Here is a 19285-nt window from a genome sequence, read left to right on the forward strand (position 1 = left end):
TCATCGAAAGTCTAACGTGTAATCCGTAGTTTGATTGTAGATCCGTTAGCTTTCCGTTCAATCCTCTGAAACGGATTACACACCTCGTAGAATTTATTATAACAATTACATACTGGTAAGCTTGAAAAGAACACTAGAATGCGTTTCGACTGAAACTCTTTCTGATTGTACTTTATATGATAATTATTTTAAACACTGATGCAAAACTGCTCATCAGCACAAAAATAGCGATGTATGGTTCAATAAGCTGGAAATTGAAGTTCTTGTGAAATAATTTTCACCCTTTTCGTAAATCGCAGAATGGCAAATTTTCTACATCATAAAGGAATCTCCAAGCAATATTTTCCTTATGGAATACTCGAGCTGACACAGCAAAGGACTTTCCACAATTTTTTCGCTTTGCAGATTGAAGATTCTCTTTTCATCAAGACCATCAGGGATCCAATCATCATTAGATCTTTCCGTCGTCAAGTATACAATTATCAGTTTTTCAATAAATTCTTTGTTTCCTGTGAACTCTTCATGTATAACCTTCCCGTCAAACGTAAGGAAATCGTCGTCCGCCTCTTGTTGCCTGCCTTCGATAAGGTACGAAGCATGGCGAGATCCGACCAAAACGATGCAGTCCCCGCGGCTACGAAGTTCACTCCTGAAATCCCCTTCCTCTGCTGAAATTTCACCGATGCTTCGTAAATCTGCCATGTTTCGCAACCTACCCTGTAAATAGTCCTTTAGTTTCTCAGCTTTGTTGCTTTCTCGATCAGTATACAAAAGCATAACGTATTTCATTTTTGAAATGTCTTGAATTCGTGAATAATTGTTTCATGAAATCCAAAGAGTACCGTCAACTGACGTTCGCTCGGCTGGTGAAGTCGGGTAACAGGCTCGTTTGCTTCACTCTTCTTGTAAGAAACCCAAGGTGAGGCCATCAGCTATCAAAGCAAGCAACTATTGTCTAAACCAGTGGCATAAGTGTTAAATTTGTGAAACGCTTGTAAAAACGGAGCATCTGGCATAAAAAATTTTCGTCACTTAATGTGCTTATCATCGATATGCGCGTGTGATTGGATATTCTGTCAGCAAACTTCTTAAAACGAACGGTGTTTTACATACTGGAATCGCAAGGACGCTTTACAATACAATTTATACGCTGTGTAGTCTTGCATATTTGTTGTGATGGACCTAAGAAAGAGAGTTCATTTTCTTGCTTTTTTGACAACTTTCTGGTGTAAAAACATGCTAGAGACGCCTGCGGTGCTTGTTCACAACATTGCATTATCATGGATGCAATTGGCAAGAGAGACCACAATGCAGCAGAGTTAATACAACATTGCATAGGGAAATTATAGTTGATATCTGCATGTGTGTGATTTCCACTAAGAAATAGCAAGAGCTGTGCTGAATCAAATGATTAATCATCACTGGCCACACCTTTCAAAGCGCAAAAAATAGCAAAATATGAAAAAAAAAAATTATGAAAAAAAAAAAAAGAAAAAATAGCTGAGAAGGTCGTCGAGTGTTCCTTGGCTGTCAAAACCATATATATATCAAAACCATATACTTTAATTTCCTCCCTCTTGAATTATTTCCTTTAACAGTTAAAAATTTACTTTTTCCCGTAAACTTTGACCGCGATAAACCATTTTTCCTATGTGTTTCCATATTAAACTTTGCGCGGGAAATGCTAAAAAAAGAGCCTGCGCAAATAGACCTGTTTGCATGTGCCATGCGCCTCACCGCTGCGTTAACTTATCACCTGCTCAAACATACCGCTTCACACGCGGAGACTAAATGAAGGCTGTCGAATCTGCAAGGGATTGCAAGGACGGCATTTTAAAAAAGTCTGAAAAAAACGACGGTGCATACATTCATGTAGGATACAGTTTGTGATATTTGATTCATAAATGGCAAAAGAAGAGCAAGATCTGTTGAAGCACAACGGAAAAGACAATAACAATAAACAAGAAAATCAGCGTGAAATTGACCATCATCAACCTGACGATCAAGAAGTTGACTTGGAAAATGAATACGATGGAGACATCTGGATTAAAGTAGGTTTAATCAAGGAGTTATTAAATATAGCAAAACCCCTCATCAGTTGAAATCTACGGGAAAACAGGTCTTATTGTCAGGTACAATATTGGCTTATTCGTCTGAAGTTTAAATTGGGTAGGAGGTTCTTTGCGATATAGGGTTACATCAAGCTACAACGAACAAGTAATAGCTTTTTGATTTTAAAGGCAGGATTTAAGCTGACTACTCTTCTATCTTAATCTCTTGGGTTTTGGCTTCAAGTTTCGCTGTTTAACAGTTTTTATTACGCAACTAGAGTTCTAAAACTGTTCGAATGGTAATTAGGTAAATTTCATGTGTTTGGACGAGTTTTCTCTTTTTCAAGTGTTGGATCACTTCGGACTCCAGGTTTAAGTGTTTATATCTCAATGCAAATACGGATGGGATTGAGTCTACATACCAAGTGCATTATTCCGAAGATAATTTTATCAATGATGACAACAAACGCCATTTAATTAAGAGCCTTGATATTGTCTCAGTGTGAACACAATGGGCTATCTGCAATTGGTCGTCAGAAGAAAAATTTCTTACTTTTCATATTGTAAGAGCAGTATTTGTGTTGATAGGTTCGCCAAAAGCAGAATAATGGACTATCATGGAGTAGTGCCATGGATGCAGTCAGTGTTGAGAGACTGATTCAAAGATTCAGAGATAATGGGGAACTGGAAAACGAGGATCCAGCCCTTTTGTTGTTAAAACAGTGGCCAGAGTGTAAAAAATACAAAGATAACCCTGAAAAAATTTTCAAGCTTGGAACAGAAGGTATATGTATATAGGTTATAATTAAGTTTGTAGTAAAGGATTAAATGTACAGTTAAGGGTGCAATATCTGGTGAAAAAGTTGGTGAAAAAGATATAATTGTTTAGCATTAATAAGCATGGGTAATTCTAGGAAACTTCTTGATACACAAGGGGAAGAAGGGTTACAAACATTCTACAAAATGCTTTTAGACAAGTGATGCACATGCATATTGTTTTTATGTCTTCTAACAGATTAATCGCCTTTTGGAGATCATGTTAAGTAGTGAACTGAATTGTAAAAACAGATACCAGACTTGCAGAGATCAAACAGTCAAAACAAAGAAGACTTTGCTGCATTATGCTGCAGAACTTGGGTTTTTACATGTCACTAAGACACTTGTGAAGAAATGCCCAGTACTTCTTACTTTGAAGACAAAACAAGCCAAGAAGAAAAGAGCCTTGTTATCAGTTGAGTTGGCTCTGTTAGCAGAAAATGATGAAGTGGCAGCATACTTGGTCAGAAGTATGTGGCACAAAAGGTATAATACTAACTGAAACTTAAATGAAATAGTTACAACAGTAGTGTCAATATTAAGAAATATTTTTTGAGGGGTTGAAAAGTAACCACCATCTGGTCATTATCCATGATGAGTCAGATTTCCTGCCTACCAAGTAACAGTTTTTGCTCACTTACTCTATGGGTCCAACACATGCCCTTATGTGAGCCTAACCTCAAAAGGGAATTTTGATGTTGATTTTTTACCCCTGATGGTTTAAGGAAACATTTTTTTTAAGAAGACAATATTTAAGAAGGATTCAGATTAAGACAATAAATTTTAGAAAGCCAGTAAGTTATTTGAGGAATTGGTTGAGTGCAAACCATAACTGTAACTTACACCACTTGTTGTATTAAAATTGTAGTGAATTGCAATGAACTTTTCATTTGTTATTCTTTCTTTTGTTGTGGTTAGAGTTCAGGGATTATTTTATTGGAGACCTGAAGTGAATGTAACAAATCCTCAGCCATCTTTCTTCAGTTTCAAGTCCATTATTGAGAATCGTAGCATGAGGGTGAATATTTTAAATTTTGTATTTATAAACTTCAAGGTGTTGCATGCAGACTTGTTGCCATCAAAAATATACTCATCAATTTATTTCAGATCTTAAACATGATTTACTGTGTATTTATTTAGATATAAGCCATGCAGATTATTTAGGAAGACAACATTGTAACAGCTATATGTATTATTGTACATTTTGAAAATGTACTTAGTTTGTAACTTCCTTAGGGAATTCCTAGTTGCCATTTGAATGTGATTTCCACAGAAGACAATAATAGCTGTGCTAGACCAGATGATGAATCCCCACTGGCCACACCTTCCAAAACGCAAGGATAGCTATGAAAATGAAAAAGAGAAGGAGGTAGTTGAGGGAGCCTGGCGAACAATCACAGATGATCCTTTGGACTATCATTTTTATTATCATATTCTGGGTGGTGATGAGGGAGGACGGCCCCCAAAAGTTATGTGGCCGGGGGGATATGAACCGACAGAAAACAAATATTTCGGTTGGAGGGACAAGTCTTGTTTACATATCATTGCAAAGAGCAGGAATATGGTATGGTTGAGGTTTTTTTAAAATAATAATTACTCTATGTGTGGTTATCCTGTGTTTGGAGAAATGTGTGCAGGAGTTATCCAAAATTTTGACTCTCTAGCTTGATATATCAAGGGGTTGTAGCTGATATGCTGTCTAAATTACTTATGTTTACCAGCTCGTGTAGTTAAAATCTTTTGATTTGGGACAGGAAACTCAATTTCTTGCTGTTCCAGTAGTATAACAATCGTATTCTTGCTTAAACATTTCTTTTTTGGTTTCATGATTTTTCAGGAGGCACTCCAACATCCTGTGGTCAGAATGCTGGTTAAAGCAAAATGGAAAAGTTATGGACACTTCTTTCTCAGGTGCATGTAAACCCAGAGGAAAAATTGTGTTACCTAAGATTATTCCATCATTTAATTGAAAAAAAAAAAAAAAAAAAGATAAAGAAATGACTGTGTTGACCCAAGCTGTCAGAATTGTATTGGAGCAAAGGGAGGGTTTAAAGTGGAATTGAACAGAAGAAATAGAGACTTGGAGAATGTCTTTTGACTATTCCAATCCATCTGCCAAAGAAAAAATTGTCTAGATGCTCATATATGGCCTTAAGATTGTTACTAGAAAGAGCTGAAATATAGCACAAATGAAAGCACTATAATGTATATTTATAGGATAAAATTTTTTTCCTACTAACTAAAAATGTTGCTTTTTATTACACAGCCTTCAAGCAGCATTGTATGTGATCTTCTTGCTGTGTTTGTCATATTCTCTGCTGAGTGCTTCCACAACAGTGGACCCCACTCAATATGGGGGTGAAGCAGATTGACTGCGTGGTTTTTGTGAGATTTTCACCCTTATTATGGTGGTGTTTTACATATGTGAAGAAATTAATCAAATGAGATTGTAAGTATGCAATTCTAGTGAGTGTGAAATCAGGTCAGGACACCATTTTTTGCCAAAGCTCAGGACATTTTACCATTTGCAAGTGTTCATGTAGGTTGATATAGATTAGGGAAGACTTGGTAGTAGTTTAGAGGTGGAATTAATTACTACACAACCAACTTTGAGCGTTTGCCCTTTGTCAGATTGAGTAGAGGTGATGGAATTGTTAGGTCATGGTAAGGTCATGGTAAGGTTAAAAAAATAAGAATGAATTAATTGAATGAAAAGTGTTCTTTGCAAACCTTGAATCTGTCTGATTTCCCTTAGAGAGGGGAAGTCGTACTTCACAGAATGGATGACCCTGTTTGACTGGTCAGGCCTGTTGCTGATCCTGTGTATTATACCCTCACGGTACACACAAAGTAAAGCTCAGTGGCTTGTGGCATCTTTAGCTTTCTTGTTCAACTTCCTGAGGATCTTTAAGTTTTCTTGCTTGACAAGGTAAACTGCATCATAAGCTACGTTTGATAGGTTTGAGAGAATGTCAGCAAATTAGAACATGAAAATCATATCTGTGAAACTTACTCATACAGTTGGATTAGGTTTGGATTTTGGTTAACAAGCCTAATTTATAATTAGTGCAACCCCACCATCTTGGCGCCTTCATGATGGAAATTTGGAAGTTTTTAAAACGTCTCAACGAAAAAAGGTATAGAATAGAAAGAGTAAAAAAGCGTCCTAGGAGAGGAGACAGACGGGAGTAATGGAATTAAAAGAATAAAGAAGATGGGGAATTTGGTTAAGACAGCCAAATGCTTTCCATGGAGCCGACGCATGGCAACGTGTCGACCCCCCCTGAAGTTTTATTAGAAGACTGTTGAAAACTGTTATATTCTTATTAAGTATAATTCGAACATCATTATGTATCACATAACTTGTGTCCTTAATGTAATAGAACCGTGTATATTTTTTTTCAGGACAACCGGATTATACACAAAAACCTTGGCTAAGATCATTTTGCACGATGTGACAAGATCCATGGCGGTTTTTATTGTTATCTTTTTCTCCTTCTGTGGTGCTTTGTCTTTATCGCTCTGTTACTCCGATGAAAACCAACAGTTTAGGTATGTCTTAATCTTGCTTGCTTAAATACTACTGAATAAATGTGTTGAATTATTTGGTTGGCTGATGTTTACTCTGCACTATCTGCGAATTTTAGTTGGATGAAATGTATATGATAACACCTGAAGTGATATGAAATTTCTGTTAATGTGTTGCAGATCAGTCTATGTGTTACAGTCCATGCTAAATCCATTTTTTTTTTTTACATTAGTGACTTCGGAGATGTGTTATTGAGTGGCTTTCGCGCGCTCTCTGAACAAAGACCAATTGCTTACGATTATTCAAATTTCAAGTGAGTTGATTTTTCTCTAAAAGGTCGAATATGTTTTTACTCCGTTTACTTGTTCAGATCTCTTTACCTTAAGATGAGTTTATTACCACTAAGATAATAGGTGAAACTAACCACGTAAGAGCATTTGATTTATTCCTTGCAGCTGGCTCTCCATTCTGTTAATGATGGCCTACATGGGGATCGTGATAGTGATTCTACTCAACATTCTCATTGCACAAATGAGTACGACCTACGCACAGGCCAAGAAAGTCGCCCGTCTGGAATATGATGTGGATCGTATTCTACAACTCACACGCATGGAGAGATTTCCTTTTCTGGTAAATGAACATTCTTCGCTAATGGAATTGTAGCATTTTATCATTAAGCGTGCACCGGTGTACGTGATTGACGCTAAGTGGCAGCGTGCATTAGCGCCATACGTGACTGTGAGCGTGAGGAGAAGAACGTACCGTTAGGGTAGGAGGGGGCTTAGGTATAGTTGTATTCTTCTGCAATTGAGGGGTGGCCTCATAGACTTAATTACTTTTACATCTTTTCTTTATGCAGAATCTGCGCGTGAAGTATTACAAAGAGGGAGACTGGATCAGTGAAATGAAACTCGCCCAAGGTCTGCGTGAAGTATTTAACCAGGACTACTTTCACGATAATTTTTATGCGTAGCAATCGGGAAAAACAGTTTTTTTTTAGTCTTGTATCCTATTTGTACTTCTCTGAACGAAGGGAGATGAAGAAGACCTTCGGCTCAGTTGATACTCAGTTATAATAAAAAAGGAATAACCTTTCTCGTGCCTTAACAGCTGTAAGGTTCTTTATGTTCTTAAATTTGATCTTGGTTTGTTTGTAGATCTTCTTGAATTCAGTGAAGATCGCAGCCCTTGGGAGTCGGTGGAAGAGAAACTTACTGCGATTCGGTAACAATTAATTGCTTTATCTTATTTCCCATCTTTCCTGCTATCGGCCTAATTTTTGAACTCGTTCTCTCATTACTGGACTTTAGAAAAGACCGACTTCCTTGTACTCATCCTTCTTTGTTTCAGCAGTCATGTTTCACACCTTCTGTTTTATTTTCTTGTACAGGGATGTGATGAGGAAGATGGTGAAACAGATGAGGCCTGGAATCGGATGAATGGAGCTTTGTGTGCCCCAGTCCCCTTTTTATGCGCCGATTTCTTTAGTCATTTAACTGGTAATTTTTATACAACAACGTTGACGCCATGAGATTGGTTGAAGGCTCTAAGCCTTAGCTGCTTTTTTTCTTATTTGTTTTCTGTGGTATATTCGTAAGAAAACAAAAGAAAAGCTAATGAAAACAAAATGAGTGGACGTAAAGGGGCCAGTCAGTTCTAAAAGCTAAGCGTAGTATAACATGCGTTCAAGCAAATCGATTGGTCGTAAATAAACGTTTAGTACACACACAAAAAAGAAAACACCACCGAGCTTTCTTAAAACTGTTTGAAAAGCTTCATTTTGTATCCGACACTCTTGACAGTAAACTTGAGTGTGATTAACATTGTATGCTTACGAAAAATGAAGGTCAGCTTTGAGAGAGTTAGCTTATAGAAATTACTAGTTTTTGCTTTGTTTTATATAACCACAAGACTTCTCCCGCAGAATTATATATGAAATGTGAGGTTAATTAGGAGATATTTAGTTTATACAGAGTTCTTTTATTTATCATTTTACCACGGATACTTTTATTGAAGAGTTTAGCGTACAATGAATGAAAATAAACTAAAATCAACGGGGACTATTGTGGGAAAGACTTCTTTGGGTTTCGTTTCCAATAGAAGATTTATCAGTAGCATTTTGCAAATTTGTTACGTTGTAATGTCAGTCCTACTGACTTCAAAAACTGAAATGAAGAGCTTCATCGTAATCTTAGTGGTGTTTATGTATGCAGTAGGAAGTCAAGTGAAAGGTCCTGAGTTGTAAAATTGGAATACGTGACTTGCACAGACACCCTCTCAATACATTACCATTAAAAAAAAAAGCGTCGGGTGTAATCAGCGTTAAAGGTCTCGGTTCATGTTAGGACTTGTTGTGAAAAAACAAAACAAAACAAAACAAAAGACAATTAAAACAAGTTAACAAACACTACGTCGATAGTAGGTCAAGAGGTTGTCAGTCTACGGCACTAGAGAAAAAGAATTGAAATCACTCGGGGAGAATGAATCATCTGTCGCACACATGAAAGCTTGGTCCAATATACCAGAAAACTTAAAATCAGGAATGAGTGGCAAAGCCTCAGCGGGCTCTACTTTCGAATTTTGGCAAAAAAATTATATTTATTTCCCATTCTCCCCCATCTTTATATTGCCTGGTGTTAACAAAATAGGCTACTTAATTTTTTGCAACACTTTTTTTAGGGGGGAAAAAGGCACTTTCAGGTTACTTATTAGACATGGATTACAAGATATCTGTTTATTATATTTAATGCATGAAGGGTTGTTGACTACCCACTTAAGGGAGGCGTTCCAACTGCTTTTGCCACTCAATGTAGCTTAGCCAATCGCCTCAGTAATGAGGCCGTAGATTCTTTTGATTGAACTTACTAGTGCAATAGGATTATTTCAAAGGGGCTCAATAGTTATCCATGAGCAAATAGGCTTAACAGTCTTTTTAAAAAAACTTTGCACCTGTCGAATGATCGTTTCATTTCCAATTTTACTGCGATGCGAAACGTAAAAGAATCAGCCTTGTTAGGTTTATCATTCTCTTCTGGGGCTTTAAATAAGGCTGAGGTCCTACTATCCATCTATTTTTGTGAAATTTTGATTTTATATGGCATATTTTTACCTATATCAACATTAGCCTAATTATAGGTAGCCACCTGATTCAGACACGCATAGCTCTATTCGCTATTCGCTAACCTCTGTAACTAGAGATAATATTCAGAAAAAAAGCCTATACCCGGGAAGGAGTATTTGAATTATTTTTAGCGTTTTGAAATTCCAGAGAGTTGTTTATCAAGGAGAAATACATTCCCTTCAATGGTTTCAATAAATGCAAGGCACTTTCACGGGCAAAAGATATGAAGTTTGTCATACACACTGAGATGGATCGCTCGCGCATTTTAAATAAGTAATTGGTTCTGAACTAAGGCCTAACTGGAAAAAATTATCATTGAAGTGAGTTTTAACGAGTATTGGGTTAGCAGTTACCGGGCGGAAGCCACTCTATATTGCCATATAATGACAATAAACAAATCTAACAGATGAGGAAAAACAATCGGAAACATTTCAAAAAAAGAAGACATGCTCCCCTTCTTTGGCTGGAGGACTACAATATAAACCAATTTATTTATCAACAGTCAACATTCTCCTTCTCATCACAGCATTTCATGGCAATTTTCTTATCCTTGTTGCCCTTCACAGGGAATCTTCCCTTCATCCGCCGTCCAAACACTTGTATCGTTGTCTGGCAACAACTGATCTGTTGTTGGTCTTGTTAGCCAGCCCTTCAATGCTGTTTATTGGATGCTCGTGGTTCACAAACGATACCCAAGGGACGCAGCCTACATAACAAGCTATGCATTATGTGTAGCTCTGTGATGACGATGGCGGCCATAAGCTTGGACAGATCTAGACTTCTCGCCCTGTTGTTGTGGCTTTGAAGCCCACATATATTTAGGTTTTATCTGATGCCGCTGTTTTAAGCTTCATTTTAAATTACATTTGGTATACTCACGTAACCAGGCCATCTTACTTATTGATATCAATCGCTTCGTACACAAAGATTTTTCGCGCCCTTAGTCATCACATATATTGTTCGAACTATCTTTTGGATTGCAGCTGCTGTTGCTGCTTTATGCACCATTTTTGATCTTCGTAAAACCTTTTTGTACGACATTCTAAGTATACCATCTTGTCTGGTTTAACTCGCCTCGTACGCAAAGATCTTTCACACTCTCGGTCGTCATGACGCTTGAGTACAAAATCATTTTCAACATCAGCGAAGCCAACTAATCACACCAAACGTGGGTACAGTTATCTTTTATTGTTTGTTCTGTGCCGTATGGTGTTATGGAAATTGTTACCAGCTATATCAAAACATATTCATCACATGTAGCTATCTTTTGGGAAATAGCAGTTTCAATAGTTTACTTCAACTCAACGTCAAACCCGTTGAAGTAAGACAAACACTGAAGCAGATAATCAGACAAGCTCTCTACCGTCCATGGACTTAAATCCCGTTTGAGTTTCAATGGCCGTATTGCTTTACAAAGTTACAATGAATATCATTAGATATTCGATTTAATTTGCGTGCAAACTGTTGTTGGTATGATCTATTTCCATATGAAAGACAACGAACGATAACCTTAAAGATCCCAAGCACATCATTGTTGAATTGAAGACACTTATCTTCGATACAACAAAAGATGAATAAGAAGAAAAGCCTCTTGCACGTATGGTCTAGAAACAATTGCTTAAGTGATACCAATCCTCAATGAACGTTAACCGAGTAAAGAGGGTTTTCTTTATCATACTATTCAAAGATGATGGTAACGGATGTCTTCAAACTTGCCTCTCAATTCTTATTGATACCTGAGGCATATGGAAAATTCGTGGAACAAATTTACCTTTTTTGACACCCCACACGGTGTATTTGTGTATTTCAGCTAGACAGGTGCTTTTAAGGACAAAAATCTCTCGATCGTTACAATTACAAGTAACCGTACGGGAAAACGTACATCGTTTGCAGAATGATGGCGGCAACAAACTCAACGGAAGATGGAATGCAGATGAAAACATTTGAAGAACTTGTATGTTCCTCTTCTTCGGAGGGCGAATTGCGACAATACTCCTTGCTTCTGTCAGCAGTCATCATTTTCTTTTCCCTTACAGCATTTCTTGGGAATGCCCTGATTGTCGTTGCACTTCACAAGGTGGCTTCCCTCCATCCGCCTTCCAAACTCCTGTACCGTTGTCTGGCAACGAGTGATCTGTTGGTTAGTCTTATAGGCCAGCCTCTCACTGCTACTCTTTGGATGTCGGTTGTTTTCGAACAGTGGAGACTTTGTCGATTCGCATGGGTAGCAGCCTCCATTTCAGGGTATGGATTATCTTTTATATCTTTGTTGACACTGGCAGCCATGAGCGTGGACAGACTTCTCGCCCTGTTGTTGGGGCTGAGATATAGACAAATTGTAACTTTGAAGCGCACATATATCATTGTCGTTGCTCTTTGGATTGTAACCGTTGTCGCTACTCTATGCGAGGCGTTAGGCTCTCATATAGCGCCCTGGTTCGGTCGAATTGTCATCCCATGTTGCCTATTAGTCTCGATTGCTTCATATGCAAAGATTTTCCGCGTTCTTAGTCATCGTCAAGCTCAAGTACAACATAATATTCAACAACAGCCGAGCCAACCAAATGCACTGAACATGGCGCGATACAAAAAGGCAGTGTACAGTGCACTGTGGGTGCAGTTAGTGTTACTTGCTTGTTATGTGCCTGTGAGTTTAGTGGGATTTGTGATGGCTCATAGAAAAGGAAATTCATCGCATTTAGTCGTCGCTCTTGGAATAGCGAATACTCTGGTTTATTTTAACTCGACTTTAAATCCGTTTCTTTACTGCTGGAAGATTAGTGAAGTAAGAAGAGCAGTTAAGCAGACAATCAGACAAGCGCTTTGCTGTCCAGGGGGTTAGATCTTCCATTATACTCTTTTTTAATTGTTTCAGGCGAGTATGTAGCGTGACGATGCTATTAGATAACGCATCCCGTCAGATATGTCATTTCATCATAACCATTATAATTTCCTCAAATGTGATTGGTGCATTAACTGCTTTATTTTTTGCTAATCATTCTGTAGAGTTGTAATCGGACAGTTGGCTGTAGTCGGACACCTGTGATCGGGCAGTTGAAGTAGTCAATCACACTAAGTCCACTCATCCAAATCCACCAATCACAGAATTAAACACAATAACCATAGCAACAGCCACTTATCCTAAAAAAATAAATTGGGAATTTTCACAATGAAGAAATTTTTCATTTTAGACATTGTCTCTACCGGAGATATTACTCCTAAATAGTTTGGTTATTTTCGGAAATTGAAACGGTTATGATTAATTGGTAACAGGACTTATTGTCGTCCAATTCTGTCAGTAATTATATGAGCGATAAACAAATTTGTTAGTCACTAGTATGATTACAGAGCGAATTGGACTCCACTCAGTCCTATTACCATAACGAATAGGAAGAAGTAGGAAGCTTAATGTAGTCGCTGCTCAAAGCTGTTTAGATATTCTCATAATAGATCATCATGGCTCATTTTGCGCATGAAAAAGCAAAAATCATGGAATCTACACGTTAACGATATCGTAGGAATTTAAGAATAGTATGTTTTACGTGATAGCAATATCCGCCAGTGAGTACAGCAACTCATAGCCAAAAATAAAAAATAATAAAAAAAGATATGCCCGTATGAAATAAAAACAAACATTGGGTTTAAGCTTACATTTTAATTTTTTTTAACCACTGCACTGATATGTAAGACAAAACTATTACCACCAGTTAAAGAGGGTTGTTGGATTATTTGACATTATTTGTTTATGAAGGTGAAATGATTTCGAAAATGTTTATTTTAACTGAGGGCAGCGTTAGACCTGACGCCACACTGCCATAAGGCCAGCGGTATAGAGATTAGCACTTGATTTGTCTTTATAAAGATGTCCACAATGCTTATGAATGTCTTATTATAAATAGTTGAGAACGACGAAAACGCAAAATTATTTGAAAAGTTTTCCTTTACATCTATCATGGATTGTTGTTTTTCGTTTAACTGAACTGAAAGGAAAACTTAATCATCTACCAGTTTAGCTCTCATCGAGTTTAACCCCATAATAAATTGAAGTTTCATTTTGCTTTCGATGTAAAACAATGATATAATAAAACAAAGGTCGGTAAATCTGACTCTTAATGCTAATTTATGATTTCAATAAATTTTATAATTTAAACAAACTTGCAGTTCTGTCTCACACTATTGTTTAGCAATAGACCTTAGCCTTTTACTTGTGACATTCAAGAGCAAACACTTAGAATAAAATATCATACAAAACTGCTAATCAACGAAGACATTTTTTTACGTTTGTTTGATGTAAAAACTCCAAGGCACAACCGTGAACTCCAGGCAAATAAAACGCAATAATTATTAATCAAAGGACTTTTGAGCGCGCATTTTTAACCAGTTAAAGATGAGTAGTTGGTGTTTAGTAAACACAGTGCTCTAATTTGAAGTCAAACAAGTTATCGAATGCGTTATCCAACTGTTAACTTCCGGCTATGATCAATAAATTGTTTTGCTTCAGTATTGTAACATAACAATCCGTCTTATCGAACGAGGATCGTTAATGGGGTAAGAAAATCAGTTGCATCCAGAAGAACTAATTTAACCGGCGTAGGCAATACAGCTGGCTTGATACGAAAAAAAATTCCATATCTTACTAACAACCAATGGCTTAAATCGCGGCTACTGTGGATAAACTTTAATTTATTTCCAAGTGTACGCACAGCTAAAGGACAGAGAGTTGCATCACTAACGGCAATACATGGGACGAGTAAGTTTCGTGCTACGGCAGTTATTTTGAATTTAACAGCTCATGATTTGATCGACAAAATGGTTTCCACGTAAGGTAGTGCAAGAAACGGGCTAGTTTGATTTTACTCCTATATCTTAGTGATATGAAAGTACATTTATAGGATAAATTGACCCTGAAAGAGTAGTGAAGGAGAGACTTCCAAGTTCTTCTCTTACGGATGGTGAAACAATTTCAAATTCTTAACCTCACTGCATGAAATAAAGCGCTCGACTTTGACTAAATATTATCGTGCGAACCGTTCAAAGTAAGGCTTGTTAAAGACACGAAATTGTAATTTTGTTGGAAAAAGTTCAGAATGTTTATCAGTGTGTGAAGATGCTTCTATAAATTGTAGGGATATGAAATAGTTAGTAGGTAGGGGTATGAGAAGGAGTTTAACATTACAAGCTCTTACTGAGCGAGTTCTCTTAAAGATTGTCCTTATTTGTTGCTTACAATTACAGACTTATCCTAACGTGTTTAATGCCCTTTAAAAGGTGCCACCTGTTGTTTGTCTATTTCCTATTGTATAAAGATTTAAGATACATCTTAACTAGTGCAGTACTTGAAGAAGTCGCTAAGAACCGAGTTCCGGTTTTAAAGAAAAACCCGACAAATGAAAACGATCAATAATTTAATAGACGGTAAAAACGTTTTCTCCGGCTTTTTAGAGAGCAAACGCCAAAACGCAAACGCAAAAGCACTAGCGCTGTTGCGTGTTTCGCCTGTTTTCCTGCCAATCGGCTCATTATTTTGTGCAAAAGTGACTTTAAAATGCAAACGCACGCGCACTACCTTCGTGATAGCACAGTTCTATTAAAGATGGGGATGGAGATTCACAACACTGTAGCTGTGTCTTGTTGTGGGTATTGCTCAGTGTCTTGATTTCTTTGTATAACTGGCAAAATAGGAGTAAAATTTATTATCTAAAGTAAACGTGAATCGAATTTCAATCATTCAGAATTGATAACGATGATCATGACTGATTTTGTTTCAGACTTTTTGAGTTCAACCCAAGAATTCAAGACATAGTTCCCGCCTTTACGAGTTTGAAACTTGAAGCCGTAATCAACTCTCGATCGATCTCTGTATCTTCACGTCAGACGAGTCACGACTGCGCTGGAAATGCTATGTTTTCTTTAAACGACGCAGAGGTTTTCATCGAGTATTCAATTCAGTAAGCTGTTCATTAACATTTTTCACGTGCGTTGCAAAATATTTTAAGGATAAAAAACGCAATATCGTCTATTTTTGCGTGAAAATATGTACGTATATTTGTTCTTGGATATTATCTGTTCCTCGAAGCTCACAGCTTCCGCATCTTGGAACAGAAAATTCGAGAAAATGACCGCGGAAAAATATCCGCATTTATTTTAGCGCCAAATTGGAGCAATTGTTTATACAGCGCTGTATGGTGATTTAAAATTCAGTAGAGAGAAGCATAGTGCTATCTAGGAGTACATATTGTTGTGAGGCGTTGTCTAGTTACTGCATTTTACGGATTTACAGTGCTACTCAGGGGTATAATGTTGTATTGTGCTGTATGATGATAAAACTTGCAGTAGAGGGATGTATAGGGACGGGGAAGAGGGGCAGATAGGAGTGCGTATTGGAGGAGACATGGAGTTTAATAATCAACGGAACGTGTTTGCTCATAATGAATCTCAAGTTGTCATCGACTGTCTCTCTAAGCACTATTGTAACTTATCCTTTCTTAATTATTGTTTTGTCAAAACTCTTCCCCAGCGTCTTCTCTGCGTCCACATCCGAGATGGCGGCTACTGACTCAGTAGAGTCCGGCTGTGGATTGGCCTGCCGCCAACTTGGATTCGCAATGTAGGTGGACCCTGGGCGAGAGTTTGACCCATTCCCAATCAGATGATAGAAGAGGCCTTAATTTGGACATTGAGGGACTCGTTTCCAACAAAATGCACCAATTACGTCGCAGAGACTTAGATGGAGCTCTTCCGCTTTATAACTATTATTATGATGAGAGGACTGAGGAGAGCAAGCACTGGCACCCTGTGGACTAGGAATCAATCGAAAGGAAAACTGAGATTTTACTAGAGATGACTTTAAGAGGACACCATCCCAAAGTGGACATAATACGCATGATAACAACTACTATGGGGGAGTAACGAGGTATATGAGTTGTTAGAAGCCTGACGTTGCGCGAAGATTGAGACGAATGAAAACTGAAACAGACAAGGAAATAGTCGCGTCCTAAGAAGCTTGCAGAAGAATAAAGTTGAGGGAGATAAAAGAGGTGCGCGTAAAGATGGGAATAGAGGAAAATTGCGATGAAAAAAAAAAGAAAAAAAAAAAGGAAGGAACCAGAAGAAGGAGGAAAAAAGGGATGCGCAAATGTGAAAAGGTGTAAACATTTGTGTGAGGAAAAAGATAAAAAAAGGCGCACACATGTAACAGTATGAACACGTCCGTCGGCGTTCAAAACAGTGTGGCAATACGGAGAACGATAGACAGTGAAAAAGACACAATCGAAGAGATGACGCGCTTTTCTTAAGGGGACGGGGGCTTGAAACATGTAATGTTAGTACACTATTAGCTGCACACATTATTAACTTGGCGTGCGGGTCAAAAAAAACATTGAAGTCCCCATAGGATCTGCTTTCTCTACATCTTACGTGCATCCTAAGAATATGGAGACAGACAGCGTAAATCAACGCAGTTTTTGTATTTTATACACTGTATATTTCTCTTACACAAAGAAGTAAAAAAATAAGCACAATAGAAACTGCATTAAATCGTTCAAGGCATTAAGTAAAATACGCGCTGAACGGAGACGCTAAAATGAACCCATTTACTCCCAAAACTGATCATAATTTAAATCCTCCTCACGGTATTAATACACCGACAAACATGGAGTCGATAACAATTAGAGAAAATCCAAACTGGAGGATAATCTTTTACTAGAAACATAATGTTACATCGAATTCTCGGAACAAGCGGCAGCAAAGAGAAACACATTCTTATCAGTTGGGAGAATTTTTCTTCAGAACTTGGGAGTTCATGAGTTAATTAATATAAACTTAGGTAAATGAACAATTATCTTCAACTTAAAAAAAATTGCATCAAAACACTTCACACGAAATACATTGATATTATACAAACCATGTTTAGTTGAAACTGTCCCAGCATGTCTTTAAAATCCTAGTTATATTATATTCAACCACGCATATTATCAGACATCCTCAAATCATGCTGAGGTAAATTTAAAGCGATGAAAAAATTTCAAGAGGTGATTTTCAACGATTAGAAATTTTATCCTGAAACCCTGAACATTTTCAACTACGCACTAGGTTTACATTAATTAATGAGCCTTTTCACCAAAATAATTCCCATTGAGGACTACATGGCTTACGTTAACTGCTTCTCTCATTTATGAGCGTAAATATTGTCGTACTAGAAACAACAAATTCCATGTCACATACAATAAAAGTCACACCTATGGAAACTTTAATTATAGTGAACTCTGCGTCCCTCTTTCCTAGTTTAGATTACATGGAAAATTTTTAGCCTCTCTGTCGTCGTTCTTTAAACCGAACGGAGAAGTGTTTAGTAAAACGGACAAAAATTGGCCAGACTCGTTTGATTGAAAACAGGGTTGTAGCCAGCTTTTTGACTAAATGTAAGCCTCTTCCCTCACAAATTTCAGTTTTTGTTTCAACATTTGCAAGAGTCAGATTATCTTTTAGTAAAAGTCAAGCGGGCAGAAAACAATTGTAGGCCGAGCATACGGGACAAGAGGCTGGCTACACCTCTAAAAGTAGGTGTAATGTCTCTAACATATGGTTAGTAAATTTAATAACATCATCTCTGATGATTACTTCTTCAAATTAAGCTTAAAATGGCAATCTTGGCACTGACAGAACTAGATTGTATTCAAATGGATTGAGTTCAAAATAGTAATCAATTTTTTGGTCAAGATGAAGGTAAATTGTAACAAAGTAATTTATGATGTAGAAAACGGTCTAAGATCAATTCACATATTCAATTCACATACATATTCAATCGAAGTTTTGGAAATAAAAATTCGCCAACTTTTGCAAATGACGAATTGTTTCTTTGCTTATCAGAAGCTTAGAGCATAAAGGTAATTAAAATCCGGAGGAAAAGCCCCTGGTTGGGTAAAAGAAATAACCTTTAAATTATTTTCCATTTTTCAGCTGGTGTCTACAAATCTTCATTTAAGGTTTAACAGTCAAACTGTGGAACTGAACTGTCAAATCGAAATAGAAGTCAAGCTATCACACGAACGAAAACGGATTTGAAGAGAATTTTGGCAGCTCGTTGAGCCCGTTAAGAGCGTCATGTGGAAGAAAATGTTTAAACGGTTAGTGTTTTAAGTACGTGGTATCTCTGGTTTGTTGTGTTTCATTTCATCAAAAAAAATTAATACAGACTCTCGAGTTGACATTAGCTTTCTTATGCAAATATGATATTACTATTAGGATTGGAATCGTTTAAAATTAAGAAAAAAAGAAACAGTTTGCTGATCTTAGCTGAACGTCACGTTAAATATGGAAGTAGGTTACTGGCACATGTCGAATCCAGTGGCACGAATTCCTTGGTATAAAGGAAGGTCTTAAGCGCGGTTATTCTTCCGCGATTATTCCACCTTTGTGATAGCATAGTTCTACCGAGGATGAGGATGGAGATTTACAACTGTGTAACTCTGTCTTGTTGAAGGCGTTGCATTTGAATTTCTTTGTATGATTGGCAAAATGGGAGTAAAATTTATTATCTAAAGTAAACGTGAATCGAATTTACATTTTTCAGAATTAATAGTGATGTTCGTGAATGATTTTGTTTCAGAAATATTTCCCGCCTTTAAGAGTTTGAAATTTAAAGCCTTAATCAACTCGCCATCTCTGTGTCTTCACGCCAAACGAGTCACGACTGCGCTGGAAAATGCTGCGTTTACTTTGAACGACGCAAAGGTTTTCATCGAGTATTTGATGAACCTTAGAGAAAGA

General features: G+C 37.3%; 2 protein-coding genes, 1 long non-coding RNA gene and 1 pseudogene across 4 annotated transcripts in view; all 4 read left to right on the plus strand.

Annotated features, from left to right (window-relative positions):
• Positions 1-19285, plus strand: part of LOC113678410 (uncharacterized) — a 182325-nt gene that overhangs the window by 118487 nt on the left and 44553 nt on the right. The gene's annotated exons all lie outside the window — the stretch shown is intronic.
• Positions 1905-7376, plus strand: LOC149038290 (transient receptor potential cation channel subfamily A member 1-like; annotated as a pseudogene). Its single transcript, XR_016180803.1, has 11 exons — positions 1905-2051; positions 3067-3353; positions 3786-3885; positions 4141-4431; positions 4705-4778; positions 5134-5316; positions 5623-5796; positions 6273-6419; positions 6629-6709; positions 6852-7026; positions 7256-7376. The product of XR_016180803.1 is annotated as a transient receptor potential cation channel subfamily A member 1-like (transcript).
• LOC149038291 (uncharacterized) lies at positions 7552-8451 on the plus strand. The gene is made up of 2 exons (XR_016181390.1): positions 7552-7620; positions 7787-8451. It is a non-coding gene; the product is annotated as an uncharacterized LOC149038291 (long non-coding RNA).
• On the plus strand, positions 11288-13765 carry LOC149038292 (melanocyte-stimulating hormone receptor-like). Its single transcript, XM_089186298.1, has one exon. It carries the CDS (start codon positions 11412-11414, stop codon positions 12357-12359), a length of 948 nt encoding a protein of 315 aa, XP_089042424.1. The 5' UTR covers positions 11288-11411; the 3' UTR covers positions 12360-13765.

This window comes from Pocillopora damicornis, chromosome 11, assembly GCF_964200805.1.
Source record: "Pocillopora damicornis chromosome 11, jaPocDami1.2, whole genome shotgun sequence".
NCBI lineage: Eukaryota > Metazoa > Cnidaria > Anthozoa > Scleractinia > Pocilloporidae > Pocillopora > Pocillopora damicornis.